This window comes from Chamaea fasciata, unplaced genomic scaffold (assembly GCF_029207755.1).
Source record: "Chamaea fasciata isolate MVZ Bird 193981 ecotype frontalis unplaced genomic scaffold, bChaFas1.0.hap1 SCAF_10, whole genome shotgun sequence".
Lineage (NCBI taxonomy): Eukaryota > Metazoa > Chordata > Aves > Passeriformes > Sylviidae > Chamaea > Chamaea fasciata.
In genome coordinates this window covers 21222985-21245794 of record NW_027094095.1, presented here as the reverse complement: position 1 = coordinate 21245794, position 22810 = coordinate 21222985, and the positions used below count along the sequence as shown (strand labels likewise).

Sequence of the window (22810 nt, the reverse complement as noted above, 5' to 3'; positions counted from 1 at the left end):
GGCATGGGGAGCAAGTCTGTGAGATTTGATTTATAAGACGAAGAAAGCTTCTGTCAAAAGGGTTTGAAACCGGTTGTTAGAGCTTAGGCAAGATTATGTGAGGGGGTATTGTCAGCGCCGCACAAGGAGTTGAGGGCGTCGATTTTTTAACTAACGTGAATTTAAAGTATTGCCTCATCGCTGCCAGCTCCAAGAACCCAGGTAGCGGTGGGAGAAGGAGAAATTTTCCGCTAGGGAAAAATACAAATAATGTAACGTGAAGGTCGTGCCCCGATACCAGAAGCAGGACAGAGGCCTGGACGGAGAGAGGGAGGAAGGGAAGGAGCTTCTGCCCCTGCTCCTGCTCCCTCGGGGCCGGAGAGAGGCACCGCCCGCCCGGTGCCCGCCCGGTGCCCGCCCGGTGCCCGCCCGGTGCCCGCCCGGTGCCCGCCCGGTGCCCGCCCGGTGCCCGCCCGGTGCCCGCGGCGATCCCGCCGCTGCCGCCCCCCTGCGCCGCGGGCTCGCCAGCGGAGCAGCGCCCGAGCGGGAGGCAGAAGTTAAACTTCCACCTGCCCTGAAGTCGCCGCTGCGCCGGCAGCAGGAGGCGGAGGCGGAGGCGGAGGCAGGCGGGGCAGCCGAGGACCCGGCTCTGGCAGGCTCCGAGGGTCCGGCCGAGTGTAATTCCCCCCTAATCCCCGCCACGGCGGCGCTTCCCTGGCCGAGCCATGTCTGCGGCTTCCCCGCCATGCCGAGCCTAGCGGGGAGCGGGAGGACTGGCGGCCGGGAGGCGCACAAAATGAAGACCCTGATGGTAAGTGCATTGTTGGCGCGGCTCATCCCGGCTCCGGCGGCGGGGAGGAGAGCAGGGGAGCGGCGCGGAGCGCAGCTGCCCCGGGCACCCTGCACACGCTCCAGCCTTCGCCGGGCTGCATCCCCGCGGCTCTCCGGGATCGCGCGAAGGCGACCAAACCTTGGTGGCGGCGGCCAAGAACTTTCCGCCTGCTTTCTTTTATTCGTGTTGCTCGTGGTTTGGGGGTTTTGTGTGTGTGTGCGTTTTAAGGAGCGTGCAGAAAACCGATCTGCTTAAAGGACGAGGCTGGAGGTAGCTGGGCGGGCGGAAGCGCTACGGTCCCCAACACTCGTTAAAATGCACGAATGAGATGCCCAAAGGGGGACGGCGGCACGGGAATGAGATGCGGGGTGGCCGGGCGCACGGAGGGGAGAAGAGGCGAGGAAGCAAGGCTGGGGGAGAAGGAGAGAGGCACGGGAGCGGGCCGGCGAGGGGCCAGGAGGAGGACGGAGGGGCTTCCCCAGTTCTCTCGTCGCACTTCTGCCGGGTGTCTGGTGGGCGAAACTTGCGGGTGCGCCGGCGGGGAAGCGGCGCGCCCCGCCGGGCCCCGCGGCGGGGGGAGCCCGCTGAGCCGGCTCTCTCTCTGCCCCCCGCAGCGCCACGGGCTGGCCGTCTGCCTGGCGCTCACCACCATGTGCACCAGCTTGTTGCTCATGTACGGCGGCATCGGCATCGGCGGGGGCCACTCGGAGCCGCGGCGGCGGCAGCAGCAGGTGGCGGCGGTGCCCAGCCGCCCGCCGGACCGCGGCCAGCGCCACCCGGCTCTGCCCGTCGGGGCCGGCCTCCTGGAGGGCTACATCAGCGTCCTGGAGCACAAGGTGAGCCGCCGGCCGCGGGACCGCCACTCTCTCCCGGCCCCCGGGGCGGCCGGGACCCTGCGCTGCCCCGGCCTCCCTCGGGGGCACCGACTCCGAACCTGCCGAGCGCTCCCTCCTGCCCCCGGGGACGTGCCCGCTTCCCCTCGGCGGGGCCGACGTGCCCTGCCTGCCGCGCTGCCGGGGTTGGCTTAGGCGGCCTCGGGGCGCCGTCGCGCCTGGCCCGAGGGCAGGAATTACCGGGGTCAGGAGCCGGGCTCCTGCCCGCGGTTGGGTATTTGTGCAGCGCTGCTTCTCTTCTCCCTTGAACGGTAGAAGGAGGGGGGGGGGGAGGGTGAAGTGTTTTGTTTCTAATGTTGTATGCTCTAGGTACAGTACAAATGTACGTTTATGATGGTATTAGGAAGGGTTAAAGAATGAGGTTTGTTTACTGGAGGGCAAAGTCAATAAGTAGGTGTTTATTCTTAGCTGATTTTGTCGTAGGAAAAAAATAAGTCTCCTGCACAAATGACCTTTTCATCCCCCTTCTGGGATGCAGAAGTTGTCACCCGTAGTTTCCATTATAGAAATTGGGGCCACTTCTTTAATGGTGAACAAAATGATGTCCCTCCCCTTGACAGAGGAATTGCCAGGCTGTATTGTCAAACTATAATACTTGCTTACCAGAGATAGGCAGACTAAGATTTGATAGCTCACAGGACAGATGTAGTGACATAAAGTGAGCAAGGTGGCACATCAATGCCAAAGAGATACTCAAGCTTTAGTAATTTTCTCAGAAGGCAGATTCTTCTGCTTTTTGTTTGGTGTTTGGTTTGTTGCTTTCACCTGGAAATTCCCAAGGTCTTCCTCTTCCAAAACCGCAGATACTATTTAGTGCACACACATCTTGCAGTAAAAATTTGCTTTAAAAAATAAGCAAGAGAAATGAAGATTCACAACTTTCTTATGTTTTCACATCCAGACTGACAACCTTCTGAAAGATATGTTGTCAAACAATTTACTGGGCTCAGTTTAGAGGTACTGTGTGAAGACTAGTGACTTTGATATACAGAGATTTTTATTGTTCCTTCTGGCATAACTTTCTATGCAAGAGTTATCTGTAGGCCTCTTAGCACAGAAAAATAGCACATGATGGTGCCTTGTAGGCTTTATTTGCTTTCTGACATGGTTCTCCTGGAAATTCTCAAATGTAATATCTATAGAAAAAACAAGTTTGGCCATGGGCTTCCTACTGTCAGACATGTATTCTTGTAATTCTTTTGTTTTTCTTGAACATGACTGTAGTGATAGGTGCAGATATATGTGCATATGGTTTTTATATGCAGCAGTAATTGAAAAGACATCTGCGAGTTTTTTGGGATGATGTGTGAGTAGCCTTCTGATTCTGATAATACCTCACACTGGTTTCTCCAGACTCAGAAACAGCCCTCATTAACAGGCCATACTTAAAATCCCGTTATATTATTTTCCAGGGTAATGTTTCTCTGTGTTTTGGAGAAAGATGATCCTTTGGCTTTTTAATATATTGTAATGTGGCCCAAACCCCACAGATACTCCATTTCTGAATTTCATTTCACACTGCTCATGCCTCATAGAAATAATCTGCTGAAAGTTTAATAACTTTTCCACCTAACTTCTGTTGAGTCCAAAAGAATATTGTGCTATCCCTGCTGTGTTCCCAGCTTGCTTTGTCTTATTTTAATGCACACGAGATCATGCAGAGAGCTGTGCCACTGTGGTATGCAGAGCAGTGAGGACACTGCATTACCATAACGAGACTGGGGAGAAAGGGGTTTTGTCTCTTAATAATGTATTTATTTTTGTAATTTAATTTGGTGGTCCATGTACTTGTCATGGATTTACAATCCCAGAATACATAGGTTTCACACGTAATAAAAAGTGGAGAATGCAAAAAATCACAAGAACTCGTGGTTTAGAAAAAGAAGATTGCAAGACTGGTGATGGTGAGAAGAGGGAGAGGGATAGCAAGAACTGAGGAATGGAGATGTTCAGAGAATTTGTGGTTTGGGTGGGACATTGGAAACTGCAGAGAAGACAGCTTGAATAGCAAGTGAAATGAGGGAATTGGGGAAGTTTTAAGAAATGTGTAGAGAGCTACAAGAGGAGAGCAAGGTAAAATTCTGCAGCTGTGAAAAGGACGTGATGTTTGAAGAGGCGGGGAGGTCTGGAAGGAGATGAGAAGTGTCTGTTATTTGAGGACAACAGGCTTGCAAAGGTAAGGCTGGAATGAGTTCAGCAATGGTACATGTTATTTTGATAGCATGGAGGTGATGGTGGGAAATGACAATGAGTGGTAGGTTTTTCACAGTATAACTTCCTTAATTTCCCATATAGCAACTTGGAATTATCTGTCAGGTTGAATGACCTGAAGCTGAATGACCGTTATACAAAAGTCATCCTTGGTATGTGTTCATGCATGAATGACAGGTAGCAGTAGACTGAATGTCTGGATCATTCTTGTGCTTGTTTCTGGATCCCATAATTTGCTTTAACAGGAAAATCTCCTCTCATGTTCATGGTGTTGTACCCATTCTGGTGCATTTAATGACAGTAAGTATGCACATGTATGTGGAAGCTGTATGACAGGTACTGAAGTTATTCATTCGTAATTACAATGTGAGTATTGACACACGAGCTGTGTAAGTCTATGGTAGTAAAGATAGTTCTCTCCAGGGATAAAATTTAACAATTGTCCTCATTGTGAAATATAATGTATTACAAATGTCTGTCACTACTAGCAAAACAGCTCATTTAGTAGTGCTGGATGATCATGTATGGAGACTATTTGCCAGAAAATCTGGGCACTTAGTACTAAGTAACAATGATTTTGAAATATAGCCTGCAATATTGTAATTACCAATTATTTTTCTCCTTTTATTTTATATTCAGTAAGAATTGTAGTTCCTCATCCATACTGTCAAGATAAGCAGGCAGTCTCTGAGAATACAGTAAAATATGTCTTTTTTTTTTTTACTGGGTTGAAGAGGTTTTTTGCAGGAGTTTCTTGTCTTTGCCTTCGTCATTTCTGCAAGCCCATTTTTCCATGAGTCAAGCAGAAGAGATCAGAACCCCTGTACTTAGCTTTAGTAGCCTTTCACAGTTTAGCAGTGCGTACTTAATTTTTGTTGAGCTGGATTCTTGGAACAAAAGAAATCAGAAATGCTGTGGGTTCAGAGATGCAAGTGGATTCTTGTCATTTCACCTCTGCATGTCCCAGAGTAACAGCAGTTGACAGACACTGTTGATGGGTGTTTGAAATTAATAAATAGTATCTCTTTTTGTTCCAAATCGCCAGATGTTGTATCCTAAAACAAATCTCACTTTTTGAACAGAAAATATGGTTTGCTGATGGTTGTTATTGAGAGGTCAAGGACTGAAACAAAGTGAAGAAGTGGCGGCTTCTACTTCGAGGAGCTGTTGCTTCCTACAGGGGCACACTGAGTGTAGCACTGCTTAGCTACTGCCTCTGCTCTGCAGTTAGAAAGGACAAGAGTCCTATACTGTCAAAGTGACATCTTTCATGAACTCTTTGAGTGTTATCCTGAAATTAAAGAGGTTTTGTCACTGGCACTGAGGGAAGCAGAATTATGCTCTTCTCTGGGGAGGCATGGGGATAAGCCTTTCTGTTGATTTATCATAGAACTAGCAAGAAATTACAATGCTAATATTTTTAAAGCAATTACTGCATACAAATAAGAGAATGTTAATGAAAGTAGGAAACCTAGCACTATTCCAGAACTTGCAAGAAATAAATATTTAACCATTATATTACGATTCTGAAATGAATGTAAGAACATGTCTCTGGGTAGTTAAAAGCTTTTTACCCAGTATTGACTCAACAGTTGGTGCTGCAAATAAAATATGAGTTTGTCATGTATGTAATTGAATAATATTTCAAGCCATCAAGGATTTTGTTTCTTAGAAAATAAAAAAAATATTAAAATCAATCCTGCAGTCAAAATGTATGATTTGTTAGAAACACTTTTAAATACCTCAAGAGTGAATTGAGATCAGCATGACAATTTAAGTGATCACAATGATTTCTTAATTTATGATAATGTGAATTATCATATGCAAAGAAATCTCGGTGATCCCTCTAAATTAATGCAGATCAGAGAATAGTGTAGTTAATGAAGTGTTTGAGGAAGAGTCGTTCTGCAAATAATGCTGCTATAGCTCCTTAATCTCTGAGGTGCAAAACATTGCTCTTGGATTAAACTATTTTTTTCTGGATAGTAAACTTTGTGCACTAAAACCAGGTGGGAATCTTGCCATGTTTGATATTATTTTTAGTAATTATTAAGTCATATGAGTTTGGAATTTGAGTTTTTACTTCATTAAACCATTGACAGTTTGGGGGGGCTTCACTAAACCAGCTTTCATAACTAAACATAGAGATGAGAAGGAATTAAGTTATTTTGAAGGTTTTAGTGTTTTTTAAATGAATTTATCACAGAACCATAATGTATCTTACAGCAAAACAGCTTGTCTTGCCTGAGGTGGGATCAAGCCCACAGAGTTAAGTAAACCACATACTATAATTTCATTACATGTTCGTATTTGCCCCTGAAATTCTTACCTACAAAGGAAGGAACACAAACTTTATTATACAATTAAGGATTTGATGGAATTTTTATTATGTGAGAGATCCACAAGGGGGAGACTTTATTCTAGAATAACCTTGTTGGGGACACTTCCATCTGTCAGAGACCTAGGCAGGGTGGGAGTCCAAAACACCCTTTGCTCAGTGCTTTGGCTTCCTAGTTTTTTATGTTTTTAGGTACTATAGTTACCTACCACTGATAAGCTGTAGGTTTACTTAAATCGTTTAAAGTTCCATCTTAAGAAAAAAAAATACCACGGCAGGGAATGTAACTGAATACACGGAGGGCAGAGACAGTTGTTTTTCCAAATTCACCCAGCTTTTGGATAATCACTGTCCTGTGCTTTATAATTTCTTACTTTTGAGCTACTGCAGTAGTGTGCTTTTTCAGGCTAACATTCATTTTGATGATCCATGTCTAAAATTTTTAGCAGTTTCTGTGTGCACTAGCTGCTCACACAGGGCAATACAGAGCAATGACAGCAAATTATGGTACATTTTCCCGTTTTCCAGGTTGCTTGGCATCTCTGCAAGAAACCAGTAGTTCTAGTAGGGCACTGCTTCTACTTGGAATGTCTTGAAATATTTTAAAATGTTTACATGTAGGTGCTGTGCAGTTTATACATTCATTTTATGGAAAAGGCTGTGTTCTGTAGTTGGACACATCTTTTGTAGAATTCTGACTCCAGTGTGTGCTTGAGAGAAAAATGGATAATAAGATAATAAGAAAAAGTAATATTTTGCAGTTAACACTGTATTGCCTGATGCTTTCTAAAACAAGTGCTGTTAAAGATGAGATCTAACTAGCAGGGGTAGTGAGTCCAGGCAGAGGTCAGAATCTGTTGCTTAAAAAGTCATCTCAAAAGAGTACAGGTACTATTAAATATTGAAATGTCCCTGAAAAGTGAAAGATGCTTGGTGTGCATCTAGTGCATGATGTTAATGTTCGTTAATGTAGTGTGATGGATCAAAACCTACCCAAGCACAAACTAGGCATGTTCTGATCATTTCCTGGTGATTGGGAAGATAAGGGAGAGACAATCATTGTTGTAATACTGAAAACAAGAGAAGGTTTGGGAGTTTATACCAGGTGAACATCCTGCCCTATATAATTTGTGACATTATGTGATATAGCCTTATTCTTTCATAGAAACTGAAGCAAAAAAGATTATGTCACAGACTGTATCACAAGATATTGATGATTTATTTCAGAACAAACATAAGTAGTAGGTAGTCAGGTGGACAGTTGATGCAGAATTGTGTTTTAATTTCCTTAAATTTTAAAAAGTCACATCTCAGCACAGTATCTGATACCATATATTGGTCATGATATGTTATCTTATTTTTGCAAGTGACCAAGACAGAGTGGGTTTTGTTGTTGTTGTTGTTTTGGGGTTTTTTTTTCTTTTTTTGTTTGTAGAAGAAAAACTGCAGAAGCATGATGTTCATTTGTGCACTTCTCTTTTTTTACAGATTCTGGATTATATGAATTTTTCAGAAATTATCTTGATTTCTGAAAGGTGAAGAATTAGTAAATATGCTCTTTTCCATTTTATGAATATCACACACATAATATTTGGGTGCTGTCTGTTTCCCTCATCTGCTTACCTGTCTTCTTTTGTGAACATACAAAATTCTTAATTCAATGGATTTGCAAAATACTTTCAGGCAGGGAATTGGTGAAACTTTGTCTGCTGGTGAAGTTTCTCTCATGCAAAACCCCTTAATTTTTTTTCTCTTAGCTTTCAGCATTAATTTCAATGACCGCATTTGTATTTTTAGTATGTGTTGAAGTGTATTATATTTGATAACCATTTAAAGTTGCTATATTGTGCACTTCTTTTTCACATGATCTTTCACTGTGAGCATTTTAGGCTATTTTCATCTTCCTGTGAAGACAAAGTGTTCTTTTGAAGGTTTTTAATCCTTGGTGGAAGCAAGTCTGAACTAAATGAGATTTTCAATGACAGGAAATGTAATTTTTGCTCACAGCTGATGGATATCTCTCAATAGAGGTCCTAAATTCTCCCTTTCTGCTTGTCCTGGGGCATAAGTGGATATTGAGTGTCATCCTAACTATGTGAAATCCTCAAAGCGGTAGATTGCAGGTAGTTTCCTTTTCCCAGTGACCTTCCTTTCAAGTTTAACCTGTATTGCTCAGTAACGCTCCGTGTGCACATCCTTGATGCTGAGGTGGCATTGATACAAAGAGCTCAGTGCATTAATTGAACTTCTAATTAGGGCAATTATGATCAAATCAGCAGTCGTTTGGTGCTGATATAAGCAGATGTGACAGCACAAAAGCTACTTTGAAGGTGAGGTGAAGCATCATGGTCTTTAACCTCACTCCGTTTCACCTCTTCTCTAAGCATAATCTCCGTTAGTCATCACTCTTTCTCTAAAAGTTAAAACCTGAAGTGCTAAGACCAGGTTAACTACTAAAGTTTGTTGTCAGCTGGAAAAGCAAGTATTATCAGTTCAAAAACTGCTATTAATTGTTCTCTATTGTCATTCTGAAAATAGCCAAGTTCAGTTAAAAAACAGAAGTCACATAGGCAGTGAGGGAACGCGTCAAGGCTGAAACTTTCTGCCTTCAGAGCGTCTGTTTGCAACAGAAGTGCAAAATACAGGTGGAAAAGTGGAGCTCTGATGTGTCCTTTGATAGTCTATGTGAAAGCTGGGCTCTGAGGAACACATACACATTGCTATTGAGAGTCCAGCACATTTGAACTGGGCTTAGGCAAGTCTGGTAACACTTCGTGTCTGGGCTGTATTCAGAGGGACACAGGAAGGGAGAGAAGCGCAGTGTGTTTATTACATGCAATAATGAATACTGAATCCTTACTGAAACCTTGTGAGAGAACTTCAGAGTAAGATTGGGTTATTATAGAACACAGAGAGGGAAAACCGATACATTTAATAGATCAGTATTTTTTTACAATGACAGTGTAGTACAAAGTGTTCATTGTCCGAGATAAGGGAACAGTAATGGGTTTATATGGTATGCAGGCCTCATAGATCAGGTTTTCCTAATTCAGATTTAATAATATGGACTGTTGTAAGTAACACAGAACAAGAATATATAAATGTGTGTCTTGTTGTTGAATATAACACGTTAGGAGTTCATTGCAACTGTAGAAAAAATTTCCATTACAGAATGGATGGCTTAGTTAGAAATAACCTAGAAGAGGAAAATGTTTCTCAATAAACATTCAGTATATTTGAAATATGCATTTTTGTTAAGCAAATAATATATTTTGAATTTAGTATGTTATTAGCATCCTCAGGTATTGGCATGATGTTAATATTGCAGAAACAAAATACTCTGTAAATTTTGTTCTGTTAAAATATATCTTGCCCATGGCTATAGTGGGTCATAAAAGTAGATATAATAACACTCAGCAGAGCATCAGTCTAAGAGTTAGCTCTAAAGAAAAGAAAAATTCCACAGTGCAAGTTTGTGCAACTGTACATCTGTACCAAGCCTTGTGCTCAGGAAAGTTAAAGGAACTATTGTAATGTTTCAGAAATGGCTGGCTGAGGAACAGGGTTCTAGATACCACTTTCATCACCAAGTATGGGCTGCTACCAGTTTGCCTGCATGAGGTTAAAACCTTTTCTCCCAGTTTGAGATACCAGGCTGTGTTTTGCAGACAATGACATGAGTTTCAGCCGGGCTCGTTCTCTTCTAAACTTTCTTGCCTGCGTTACTGTTCTCTGTGGATAGACACTTCTGTTCCATTTCAATGAACTTCACGCTTGTGACTTGTACAAAACAGCATCTGAGGAAGCACATAGCTACAGCATCCTAGAACCCTACCATGGTTTGGCTTGGAAGGGACCTTAAAGATTATTTTGTTTCACTCCTCACCCCGCAATGGGCGGGGACACTTCCCACTAGACTAGGTTGCTCCAAGCCTTGTAGCGTCTGGTCTTGAACACTTCCAGGGATGGGGCAACCACAGCTTCTCTGGGCAGCCTCTACCAGGGCCTCACCACACTCAGAGTGAAGAATTTTCTCCTAATATCCAGTCAACACCTATTCTCTTTCAGTTCAAAGCCATTCCCTCTTGTCATAGGATACAATGTTTTCTGCTTCAGCTCTGCTGTATGTCATGTATTGTACACACCAAATTTAATAAAGCGAGGGATGTAATAATCTAAGAGCATATTTTAAACAACCACAGTTGACACAGGGGACAGGAAGGTAGCACGTGGCTGTGGGCTGATGAAATGATGCAGAGATTCCAAGGCTGGCAGAGGCTGGGTCAGTAAGTCTGCCTAGTGTAGTTTGAGACATCCTTGTTAGCTTGAAACCAGAATAGTCACCCTGTATCCGAGAAGTCAATCCTGGTCTTCGGCAGCCATATTTCTTCTGGGGCTGGGCTGGCTCTGCACTGTGCTTTCTGTAGCATTTGGGGATCAAGATAGGTGGAAGTTACATGGAGTGCCTGGGAAATAGTGGTAAAGACTCACCAACAACACATCTGGACGGTTCTCAAGTGCAGTGCCAAGGACTGAAATTGCATGTAGTATTCTAGCTGTTCTTTAACTTTAGCCATCCAAATGATGTGCACCTTGTGTTTGAAGAGACTGAACCTTTGGCCACAGCAAAGACACGTTTCGCAAACATGGGTTCCAAGACTTGTCCATGGTCCTTATGAGAAAGCTTTTGGCCAAATACATGGAAGCAGTGCCCTCCCAGCTTTATCCTCAGTCTTAGTGCAGAGCTCAGAGGCTCACAGGGAGTATGTGCTGTCCCTTCCCTGCTCTCCTCCAGCTTTCAGTGTGGCATCTGTGGGTCAGTCCTTCTGACACTTGGCTTAGTTTCATCCATGGAGATTAAAATAATGTCACATGTGCTCCTAAATGTGGTTGCTCTCTGTTTTAGTCCTAATGCTACTGCAGAATGGTTTGTTTTACACATCTCAGCGTATTGGTTGACTCTAAAATAGAAACATAAAACCTCAAAATACAACCAATGGTCTGAATGCAGCTGCCAAAGCAATGCAGAGTTAGCACTGCCTGTCCTTGCTCAGCTCATCTGCCTGTGCATGGATAATTTCAGGTGAACGCCTGTTTTTGAAAAGCAAAATATGACACAACACTTCATGTTTTATTTGGGTTATTTCTTTCTTAGAGTTTATATTCCATAAAATGGTCATTGTTGATATTTTTGGTAACTGTCTAAAATACATTTTACAAATAAAATACCTATAACAAAGTCACTGCTATTTCCATTTGTTCACCTGCTTATGTATGCTCTTTGTAACACCACTCCAGATTTCTTTCTGTTTTTAATAGTGATTCATGAGCCTTACAAAGACTGAGACAGTTTGTTATAATATTGCTCACATTCTCCATGAGAGCTACCTCGGCCATGAATGGGACTGTACATAATACCCAGCCCTTCAGTGAGGGTTTTCCCAGTGCCAGCTGACATGATGTCTAAGCATATGTCAGGATGGGATTTTGCCAGCAGACGGGAGCACGCTCTGCCCTCCCTTTGAGCTGCTTGGAGATGCACAGGCTCTGCTCTGGCAGCAGAGCCACTGCAGTTTGCCTGTTGCTAAGCCAGAACTAATAAGCTTGACTGAAAGGCAGGGTTTATTGTCCTGGGCTCAGTATACATGGTGTGGTTATGTAGCTTTCCCGTGGAGCTTCTGTGAGTCCCACAGTCGACTCCTGGGCAGCACTGATGTGTGGTTGGCTGGATGGAGCATGGAGGATTCGCTTGCATTTCCCAGCAAAAAACTGCTGGTCCATGTCCTAATGGCTCCCTAACTCTGCTCCAGAGGAGCATTTTCAGTCCTCTGCCATGCCACTAGGAATTTTTTGCCTTACATGACTGGAAAATATAACTCAGAGTGCTCATGTCACTTATATTTTGGTCATTAGCTTGCCACATGTTTAGTACACTTAAGAAAAAAGACAGTTTTTCATAATTTCTCTCTTGTACTGCAGCCTAATATGATAGATGATGTTGTGAGTCAGGTTTTCAAAGTTTGAAATGAGACACTAAATTTGGTTCACAGAGTGTGATTTAGTCATCTGAGTCACCACTTAAAAAGAAATCTGCTGTTTTCACTGGGCAGATACTTGCTGAAGAAAAGATTTTAATTTCTTTGCTTTACAAAATCACGTTTGAGCATGGAGCGATGTGTTTTTTTACTTGTAACATGGCTATTTCTGTATGCACAGGTTGTTTAATTTGTAATATTTGTGTTTTCACTTGTTTTTTTTCTGGTATTCTTACCATGTATATATTGCTTTGGAAATATTGACAGCTCTATCTTAATTTTGGTCAGTGAAGAATTGTTGCTGATAAGATATTTAGTAATGTCTTCACTAACAGGAGACTGGTTTGCCTTTGAGTTTTAATGTTACTCTTTCCATATGTAATTATCATATTAATGGATTTAATTTTGATTTAATTTTTATGAATAGCCAAAAGCTCTGGTATTTTCCAAGTAGAATCAAAACTAGAGCTGCATTTTTCGCTTTTGCTGTATCTGCTTTATGTCTCAGTAGCAGTGCAAAGAGGCAATGAACCTAGTTATAGATATGCTGAATATTCTTTCTCTGGGGTAGTGTTGATGTGTCCCTGATGGTTTAAGGGCATAATTGAGGTACTTTGTGCAGCTGGTACATGTGGAGGAGGGATATCAGGGCCAGGAGGGTATCTCTGGTATTAATGTGTCTGATTTCTTCCAGCACAGTGAACCTTTTTGATCTGTAGCAGTTTATGTAATACAAAACAGCTTTCAGGGTATCTTTAATTATGCCTGTGGACATTTTGGGATGGAAAGTGAAATGAGGCTTTAGAATCACCTTTCACTCCCAGCGGCGCTGATTGGAAACTGGCACAGCTTGTTACCCACTTTTAAGTGTAGGGATCATGTTCCTGCTCTCATGAAAGACACTGGATGTGCAGCATCCTGGGCTTCAGTAGAAGGTGTGTGGGTGGCTCTCAGGCTTTCTGTCAGAGCTCTCAGTGCTGTCAGGATGGAAGAGCAATATATCCTATGCACAGGCATCCATATAGGCTGTAATAGCATGTATCTTCAGATCAAATTGAGGTTTGAGACACCTCACAGGACCTGCAGACCTGTCTTTGAGGTTTCATATTGCTAAGGAGCACAGTGAGGCAGCTGCACTAGGAGCACCTGGAAGTGGAGTGTGTGCTAAAAAGAGACTGAGCCACTGGGCTTCTATCCGTGCTCTCAGGCACATAGAGAAGAAATTGACTGATGATATGATGCATCAGCTTTATTAAAAGTTTCTCAGAAACAATATTTTTTTATTATACTGCTTCCTAGGTATATTTTTCAGCATGTTATGAAGATGGCATATATTGGTAGTGCATAATGTGAAAAAAATAATTTTAACTTGAAAACTAATATCCTAACATTTGAACTTTCAGGTATGCTGGTTAATTTTCACGGTCTATAGCAAATAAAAAAAAGAAGATAAATTCTTTTTGAAGGTGCTAGAGGTGATCTCATTCATGTCATACTAAGTCCAAGGACCTAACAGTTATTTAAGTTCTCAAAACTTCTTAAAATTGAGTGCATTGTTCACAGCAAGTGGATGAAAACCTTGTGACTGAGATCAGAGGTAAAAACAGCTATAGCAGAGCAGTGTGTAAGCCAGTTTAGCTGAAATTGAGTCCCTCATGATTGTGAATTATGAGGTTGCATCTGCTTGTCTCTCTTTTTTTTTTTTGGATTGCTTTTTTGTACACCAGTCCTTGCAAAGCACTGCGACTGCAATTCAGAATAGAAGTAATCTCTAAAAAATAGTTTGCCTTGGAAAACAAATAGATCTGTCAAATTATTTTTTGCTTCGTATCCCATAGTTGACATCAGTAAAACTACTGAAAATTACATTACACTGTGTTTATTAAAGTTGTGCTCCTATGCAGTAATACACATAAGACATCTTATACTGCCTTGAGGATTAAGCTAAGCTCCTTTGTCAAGCCTGTTGGTATGGCAGGACTGTTAATCTTTAACTGTCAGACTGGTTAGATCCTTCTTTAGGCTGAGGCCATGGCTAAGTGCAAAGAAATTAAAACGAATCAACTCCTAGTATTTATGCTTTCATGTTTTTGCACAGAGCAATCAATAAAATGAGAAGCTGGTTTAGACATACATATTTCTATAAGAACATTGTACTTCAAGCTCTTATTTAACAGCATCATATTTGCTTTATGTTTATGATTATGAAATATGAAGACAAAGTTGGCAGTGTTCAAAATATTAAGTTCATGGAAGTTAGATATACACAGGGCAACAGCTCATTGAAAGGAGGACAGAGGATAATTTTGTGAACCCACATTTCCTAGTTAAAATTCCAGAGTTATCTACAGTATGTCCATGTTTTATTGTTGTATTAGTAATTATTCTTTTATTTTCCATTCAAATTGCAACATTAGGTCACAAAAGAAGAAATGTGCTATAGTTGCAACATATTTAGACATGACAACACTTGAAACAAAACTGTATGAAAAATAATGTGAAGATGGGAGGCAAAGTTAAATTCATTGTGAAAGATAAAAGTTAACATTTTAACCCTAAAAGGGTACAAAACTGGTTGTAAGGAACCGTAGTATTGTGCTATAGGTATCAAAGGTGTGTGTTTCACTGAGAATGTCTGTACCATTTAATTTTGTTCTTGCTAAAATTTGTGAAGAGGAATTTTTTAATAATTATCTGATAATAGCCAACCAGTGCAGTTTGTGCAGATATTCTTCAATGAAGTGATACAGGTTGTATGTTGAAGCAGTAGGTAAAATAGACTGCAAAGAAGCTTTTGAGTGTAATAGGTGCCTAAATTGTACTTTTCTAATCAGGCTGTTCATTTATTTTTTTTTTAGTAATAGGAAAAGAAGCCTTCAACAAATACAATTTTTTTACATAGTTTCAAGTGGCTGGTTTTGCATTTTATGCACATATAACCTTCCCATTTTCCTGAAACGAGATTCTTTTCTTCAAAGCATTAAATAATAATGCTTTCTGCTTATCAATCACCTTGCTTCTGAGGATCTCCAAGTGCCATAGGGGCATTACATGGAGACTCCTGCCATAAAGTACAAGAGTATTAATTCCTTATGACATAGAAGGATAGTGGAACAATAAAGTTCAAACCATAGTTTTGATCTTGAGTGTCCAAAGAGGAATTTAAGGTAGGAGTTTGGAAAGCACTGGTGTGTTGAAAACTGAGGGGACTCAGCCTTGGGACAGGAACACAAGCAATCACTTTGAAATACCTGACTTTCATGCCTGGCTTGGAAGTTAAATTTCAGACCTCATTCTGTGTAGCTCTGAAGTTGTGTACAGTGGACTGGGAGAGTGGTGCACCTGGAATGGATTTGAGGTACCTGCTCTGCTGTGCAGTGCTGTCCATCAGAAAAACGCTCAAGTGTGCTTTCAGCCCAGCCCTTCTGCTTGCACAGGGCCATGGGGGGGGGTGGTTTAGCCCAGGCAACAGAAGAGAACACAAATTGTGGGTTTTGGTTGCAGATATTGGAAATGGTGTGTGAAGCATTTGTGTTCTTTCTCCAGGAGCTGTTAAAGCACATATTTTAAGTTGGAGATCACAACTCTTTGGAGCTTTCCAAAGAACTTTCTGATCTGTTTTATGTAGCTGTGTAACTCCTCCAACTTGTTCGTAGGTGGCAGTGTTTGGTGTCCTGCGAGGCTGCCAGATTTACCTGTCAGACACGCAGAAAGAGCAGTTCCTTAAATGCAGATTTGGCTGGTGGCTGAATGAGGCTTTTGTAGACCACACTTCAGGTTCTGGCTTTCAGGTTCTGTCAAAGTGTAATCAGCTATGTCTGAGACACTGAGCTCTCATTCTAAATTAGTACATAGGCACTTAAATGAACGCCTTGATTTTTAGAGCACATTGAGCTACATACACTTTGCAACAACTCTGGTGGCTTAGGGCAGGTTAACTCTGTAGGCGTAAGAGTTGATGTGCTCAGCAGGGCTGCACATCACGGTGTTTTGGGCTCTAATAAACTTCAGTGGGACGTGCACACACAGGCACTGAGCAGCATTAATTAGGCACCCCCAGGTCCTTGGGGAAACAGTCTATTCATCATACTGGCACCAACTACTTACTTTATGTTAATTTATTATGCTTGAAATGTTTGGTGTATATTTTATATGGTACTGTATCATGCATTTGGTATTTATTATATGACATTTTATTAAAAATATATTATGTTTAAAGACGTGAATTTCATTGATGGGGAAAAGAATCATGGTAATACATTTCAGAATTCTCTTTGCATATTCAAATAGTCCCATCTTATTTTAGTTTAAAGCAAAAGTAAAATCCTTTCCTGGCTCCAGAAGATGGCCAACAAATAGGATAATTTAAAAGATATTTGAATATAAATGTAGACAGTGACTGTCTGATAGAGTATGAAGGGTGTCACACAGTCCTGTGTAACAAGAGTAGTTTGTGAAGAGGAGAAAGAGTCCTGCCGTATACCTGTTAAGACCATCTTTAAGCACAAAGGTAGAGGTAGTAAGAGGTAGAGGTGTTAAGGCTGCCAGGTGAGGCCTTATCCTTTCCAGGAATGCTGATCCAGAGTTTCCTTGGACACCGAGTTGTGGCAAAATCACTTGGGTTGTGACTGTGTTTGATCTAGTAGATTAAAACAGCGGGTCTCTAAATTCTAGAGACTGTAAGGGGAACCCCTGTATGCTTGGTCTTTAGATAGTCCTCGGTTTTCTTTGCCTAAAATTTGCAAAGCCTAAAGAATAAGTACGGAAATTATAAATACAAGAGTGCAGATACAAAAGGTTTCAATTATTTTATGTATAGCAGTAGTGTGAAATGAAATACACTGTAACTGGGTACAGAAATACAGGATTTATGAAGTGTGACCTTTGAAAAAAAAAACTTGAGGTCTTCTTTCAGGCTTAACATTATGCAGCTAAAGATTAAATGACCTCAGTTTTCTTTGCTTTCTATGGATTAGGAATAAATATTTTTCTCTTCCCTTCCAAAGGGTAAAAATAAAGATAAGACAGTTCTATTCTTCTCATTTAAACTCGGAACTTTTGAGAAGAGAACTGCAAGTAGTGAGTCATGTTATCGTGGATAACAAAACTGCAATAAGAGTTGCTGTGCACCCTTTTCAGAGCGAGGGTGTTCAGACCAGGCCAATCTGATTAGACACTGAGATACACCTATTCCACAGTGTTGTAGCTTAAGGTGGAATCAAAAATGCTGAACCCTGGCAAATCCATCAAGTGATGTTGAGACTCCTCAGGCAAAACAGACTCAAATAACTTTTTTTTCCTTTGTTACAGTCCATCACTTCTTGTATCTCCTAACACTCTTATATTCACAGACATTCTTTTAACTTTTTTTCCCCTTTGTATTTCTTGGGAGAACAAAAGCATAACCCTGGGTAACTGGGGCCAATCCCACATAGTCTTTGCAGAGCCGGCAAGAGACACACAAGGTCAGGAAATGACATGAATGAAATATCATTATTCAAAGAACCCAGCCTTGCTTCTGCTAAAACTCTGGAGTTTTCCCCTGCAAATCAGTGGAAGCAGGATTAGTGCCCAGGTCTGGAGCCCAATCAATTGTTATTAGCAGAGGCTGCCAGTGCTGTGGGTACAGACTGCAAGGTGTTAAGCATCAGCTGCTGATCACCGCTACCACATTGGTACGAAGATATTTTCTGATTCTGCTGTGAACTGTTGAAGTCTGTAAATCAATAAAATTTGAAGACAGGAAGGGCAAGGGTCAGGCCTGACTCTGTCAGGTTCATACAGGTTAGGAAAGAGAATGTGAGGCTGCAGTCTAGGGCAGCTGAGGGAGATGAGTTGTTCAGTCTGGAGAAAAGGAGGCTCGGTGGACACTATTTCTTCTGAAAGGAGGTTGTAGACAGGTGAGAGTTGGTCTCTCCCAGGTAGGGAAGGAGTGGTCAAGCATTGGAACAAGCTGCCTGGGGAAGTGGTGGACTCACCATCCCTGGAAGTGTTCAAAACACGTGTGAATGTGGTGCCCAGGGGCGTGTTTCAGTGTTGAGGGTGACAGTGCTGGGTTAATGGTTGGACTCTTACTGGTCTTCTCCGACCTTAATAATTCTATGGTTGAGTGATGAGGGACACTGAACCTTTGTCTTCCCCTTCTTGAAACTAGCACTGAGCTCAAGTCACAGCAGTTCCCTGAAAGGCCAGCACTTCTTGCATAAACCACTGACCTTTCTTCTTGTTAATCTTTGTGAACTGGTGCTGTCTTCCAGTTAATAGAACTTTGTAATTAGTGAGTTAAGAGGGATGAAATAAAGTGACATGTTTTGCTGCTGGTTAGAGGTTAATGTGAGTCCTGAATGCCTTTTAAATATATTATTCTAAATCTGAGGAAATGAAGAATAGCTCTTGTATGTATTAAAAAGTCTAGGAAAACAAACAAAATAACATTTGGCCGATGAGACTGAAGGATGTCACATGACCTGAAACCAGAGATATGGGTACAGAAACTGTTTATAAGTACATAACTACAGTGCTTTTGTATACTGTTGTATGCCTTTTTGTGGGGAGATTTACTATTTTAAATATAAATCCCATTTGTAAATATTACTACACTGTAAATAACTTTGAGTTTTGACCTGTAGCTGAGACTGAAAGAGAAATTCAAATAGCAAAATATTTCTGGAACTGGACTGTATTAGTCTTATTCCTTATTGAGAGTTAGAGCAGCTCCATGCCATCTCTAAATTTATTCTCTCCTTTGGGTAATATCATTTGCAGTGGTAAAACAAAGTGGTTCAATTCTGTACTGTTTCCTGCTGTCTATACTAATGCTCAGGGAGAGGTTGGTGTGAAGCCATTTTTTGACACTTCACAATATCTGCCCACTTGAACACTCCTATGTAATATTTCACAAGTATGAAGTGCACTTAGTGTAAAATTGAACCAGGCAAACTAGTCCTATTTTGAAATCTTTAGATTAAAACCCCAGCCCTTCAAGTGAATCTCTCTGTGTTTGGATGTGCCTCAGGTTTCGGAGTGAGTGCCCCCAGCCCAGAAAACTCAGGCTCGTGTCATGAGGTGTTACAGTCTTTCCATACTAGAGCATATGGTTGATAACTTTGTCGAAGGCATTAGCAGCATGTTTCAGATGAGGGTGATAACTCCATGTCTCCTTACCTTTGCTCAAACTCCCACTTCTAAAAACTCAACTCTCGTTCCTACAGAGGCTGTTGAGAAATAGTGAAGATATAAAACAAATGCTATCAGCATCATCATCTGACCACAAATTCAAGAGCCTCAGGAGGGCGTTATCCTGTGTTAAGCATTTTTCTAAACACTGGGCATATTCTTCTAGGACATCTCCCATGAAATAGTGTTTATCTGGTGCTTAGTTCTGAAAGCATTTAAGATAGGCAAATTATAATTTGGCTTTAGTGAGTGATATTTATCAGTTCATTTGCTTTCTTAATAATGAAATGAAAATAATAGGACAGTATGTAAGAAATTGTTTATGCAAGGCCATGTAAGAGGTGAACTGCTACAAACAGTCCTTGCTGTTGTTCCCGGCAATGGAATAGTTGGCTTTGGGAGCAAAGCCAGCTGGACACCGTTAGAGAATAAGATGTTTATTTATGTAAGCCTTACTCCTTTAAGCCTTGCAGAGCAGGCTCTGAGCTGCCAGGTGCTTTCAAACAGGGGGCAAGGAGACACTCCCATTCTATAGACTGCTCTCTCACCATGATGTGCCTCACATCTGCAGAGCTCTTGCTTGAGTTCTTTGAGCCCTTAGGGTAACAAATGGATCAGTGTTATGGCTGTCATTTTAAAGATGAAATTCCAAGTGGTAATTTCACTATAAACTAGGAAGCCTATGGGTTCAGAGTGGTCCACAGGGGTGCTTCTTAAAATGAAAGGCAGCTGTTTGCTGGGGGACAGCCACTGGCTGTCTGGGAGGATCCTGGCAGCTGATCAAGAGGTACGGCCTGGCTGGTTAGTGTGAGACTTACTCGGTTCGCATCTGTACCCACACTTGCTGGGCCTGCTTTGTGTCTGCTGTGGTTGTTTGATGAAAGATAACAAATTCTTACTCGTTTTAAGGGGCTGACTTGCAGCCGTGAAATGGCACAGAGACCAAAATTAGATGTTATATTGGGGTTGCGTGGCAAGGTTTTAGTAGCAGGGGTACTACGGGGGTGAAGTTCCTAAACACTTTCCCCTGCACAACAGAGTCAAGGTGGACCTGCCACTGTCACATCAGAGACAGTGGTAGCACCTCTGGGATAACAAATTCAAGATGGGGAAGAAACCCCTGGCAGCTGCAGCCAGAGAAAGGAATGAGAGTGTGTGAGAGAAACTGCTGTGCTGACACCAAGGCCAGTGAAGGAGGAGGGGAGGAGGTGCTCCGGGTGCCAGAACAGAGACTCCCCTGCAGCCCGTGGTGCTGCCCACGGTGAGGCAGCTGTGCCCCTGCAGCCTTTGGAGCAGAGATCCACCTGCAGCTCATGGGTGACCCAACACCAGAGCAGGGGATGTCTGGAGGAGGCTGTGACCCCATGGGAGTCCTGAGCTGGAGAAGGCTCCTGGCAGGACCTGTGGACCCGTGAAGAGGGAGCCCACCCTGGAGCAGCTTTGCTGGCAGGGGGTGACCCATGCTTGAGCAGCCTGTTCCTGGATGGCTACACCCCATGGAAGGGACCCACACTGGAACAGTTTGTGAAGAACTACAGCCTGTGGGAAGGACTCAGGTTGGAGAAATTCCTGGAGGACTTGTTTTCATGATAGATACCACGTGCTGGAGCAGGGGAAGGACTCCTCCCCCTGAGGAGGAAGGAGCAGCAGAGACTGTGTGGGATGAGCTGACTGCAGCCCCCATTCCCGTCTTCCTGTGTCACTGGGGAAGAGGACGTAGAGATGGAAAATCGTGAGTGAAGTTAACCTGGTAAGCAGGGATGAGTGAGGGTGTTTTAAGATTTAGCTTTATTTCCCATTATCCTGCTCTGATTTGATTGACAGCAAATTAAGCTCATTTCCCCAAGTCAAGTCTTTTTTGCCCGAGAAGGTAATTGGTGATCAATCTTTCCCTGTCTCTACCTCAGCCCAGGAGCCTTTTGTTCTATTTTCCCTGTCCTGCTGAGGAGGGGAGTGATGGAACAACTTCGGTGTGCACTTGGTGTCCAGCCAGGATCAGCTCACCACAGATGTTTCCACTTTTGAGACAAACAATTGTCCTACAAAGTTGCGTTACTAAACTGTTTAGGTTTGGCACCAGGTGAAGCATCATAATCCTTGGAAAACTATACACAAGGCATCACAACCAGTATTTTGCAAGCAGCTGACACGTACTTTTTTGTGGAATGATTCAGTGGTGTTAATTTTTATTTTACCTTGTGCAGCCTATTTAACTGTGAAAGTAGCATGCATTCTTTGGTATTTAATCCAGTGACATCTGTGAAATCACCGCTTTTGATAATATGAGCAAGGGGACACCAGATTCAATATTCTCTCATAGATAAATCTTATGGAAGGATTCATCAGTTGTGCCGGTCCAGATTTGTCTGTCAGAATGGTCCATCTTCTTACTTGCAGTAAAAGTGAGTGTATGGATGGGGTGGGATACAGATGGGATTTGTAGTTCCCCAGTAGTGAAATTATGAGATATGGTGGATTTGGTTTAACAAAAGGAATGGTTTGTGCTTTGAAACCCAATGATGACAGTGTAAATCAGCTTTTAGTTACCTTGTAGCTGTGTTTACCTCAAATTATTTTTGAGACAGTAGTGCTAAAGTGGAAGGTAGTGTAACATTTGTTATAAGGTCAGAGAAACTCGCTCCTTGGTCTTCTTTCAGTAAAGGTTAAATCCTGTGTTGGAGAACAGTACTTTCAAAAATCGCAGTTGTACTTCATATATCATCTCAGTGTGATTTTTTTTTTTTTTGGTAAAGTTCTTTTTCTTATGTGTTATTTTCTCACCTCAGTGCAGTCTATTGCTGTGCATTCAAATGAAATACACTGTTAAGATGTATAATATTTGAAAGCCTCTTCTCTGAAGTCCAGTGAGACATATTTTCTGTTTTACTAGTAGATAGTGATAACGTTAATCTCTAATCTCATTAGTTTATAAAAAACACCCCATAGCCCTTGTGTGCTTTAAAAAAACAGAAAGTAGAACAGACATGATTAAGTTGTCAAGAATTGTGAGGAAAATGTTTCTTTTGCAGCAAAAATACGCTTATATTAGTTCAGTATTAATGTTTTGGAAGACAAGCGGGAGAGTCTTTAATTCTGAAGTTAATATGCTCATGTGCTGCATGAAAAAACTTAGCATTTACATTAGTATGTTTGTGAGAGAACTAAAACATGGCATGTTGATATCTTTTACTATTTATAATTTACCTTTCTGTCAATTTGCTTTTTCTTGTTTATCACCCTGAATGAGGTGAGCTAGCAACTTTGGTTTTGTTTGCGATAATTCTCAGGTGTGTTTTGTAATTCTTGGCAATTACAGAATCTATCAACTCTTCATAGACATGCTTAG

At 42.0% G+C, this 22810-nt stretch overlaps 1 protein-coding gene across 2 annotated transcripts in view; it reads left to right on the top strand.

Moving 5' to 3' along the window:
• The first annotated feature begins 627 nt into the window (after positions 1-627).
• Positions 628-22810, top strand: part of ST6GALNAC5 (ST6 N-acetylgalactosaminide alpha-2,6-sialyltransferase 5) — a 71306-nt gene continuing 49123 nt past the window's right edge. For both annotated transcript variants that reach the window (XM_066192621.1, XM_066192622.1), the window contains exons 1-2: positions 628-790; positions 1426-1647. In XM_066192621.1, coding sequence (XP_066048718.1) covers positions 725-790; positions 1426-1647 — 288 coding nt within the window. In that variant the 5' untranslated portion in view covers positions 628-724. The remainder of the gene's footprint in view (positions 791-1425; positions 1648-22810) is intronic.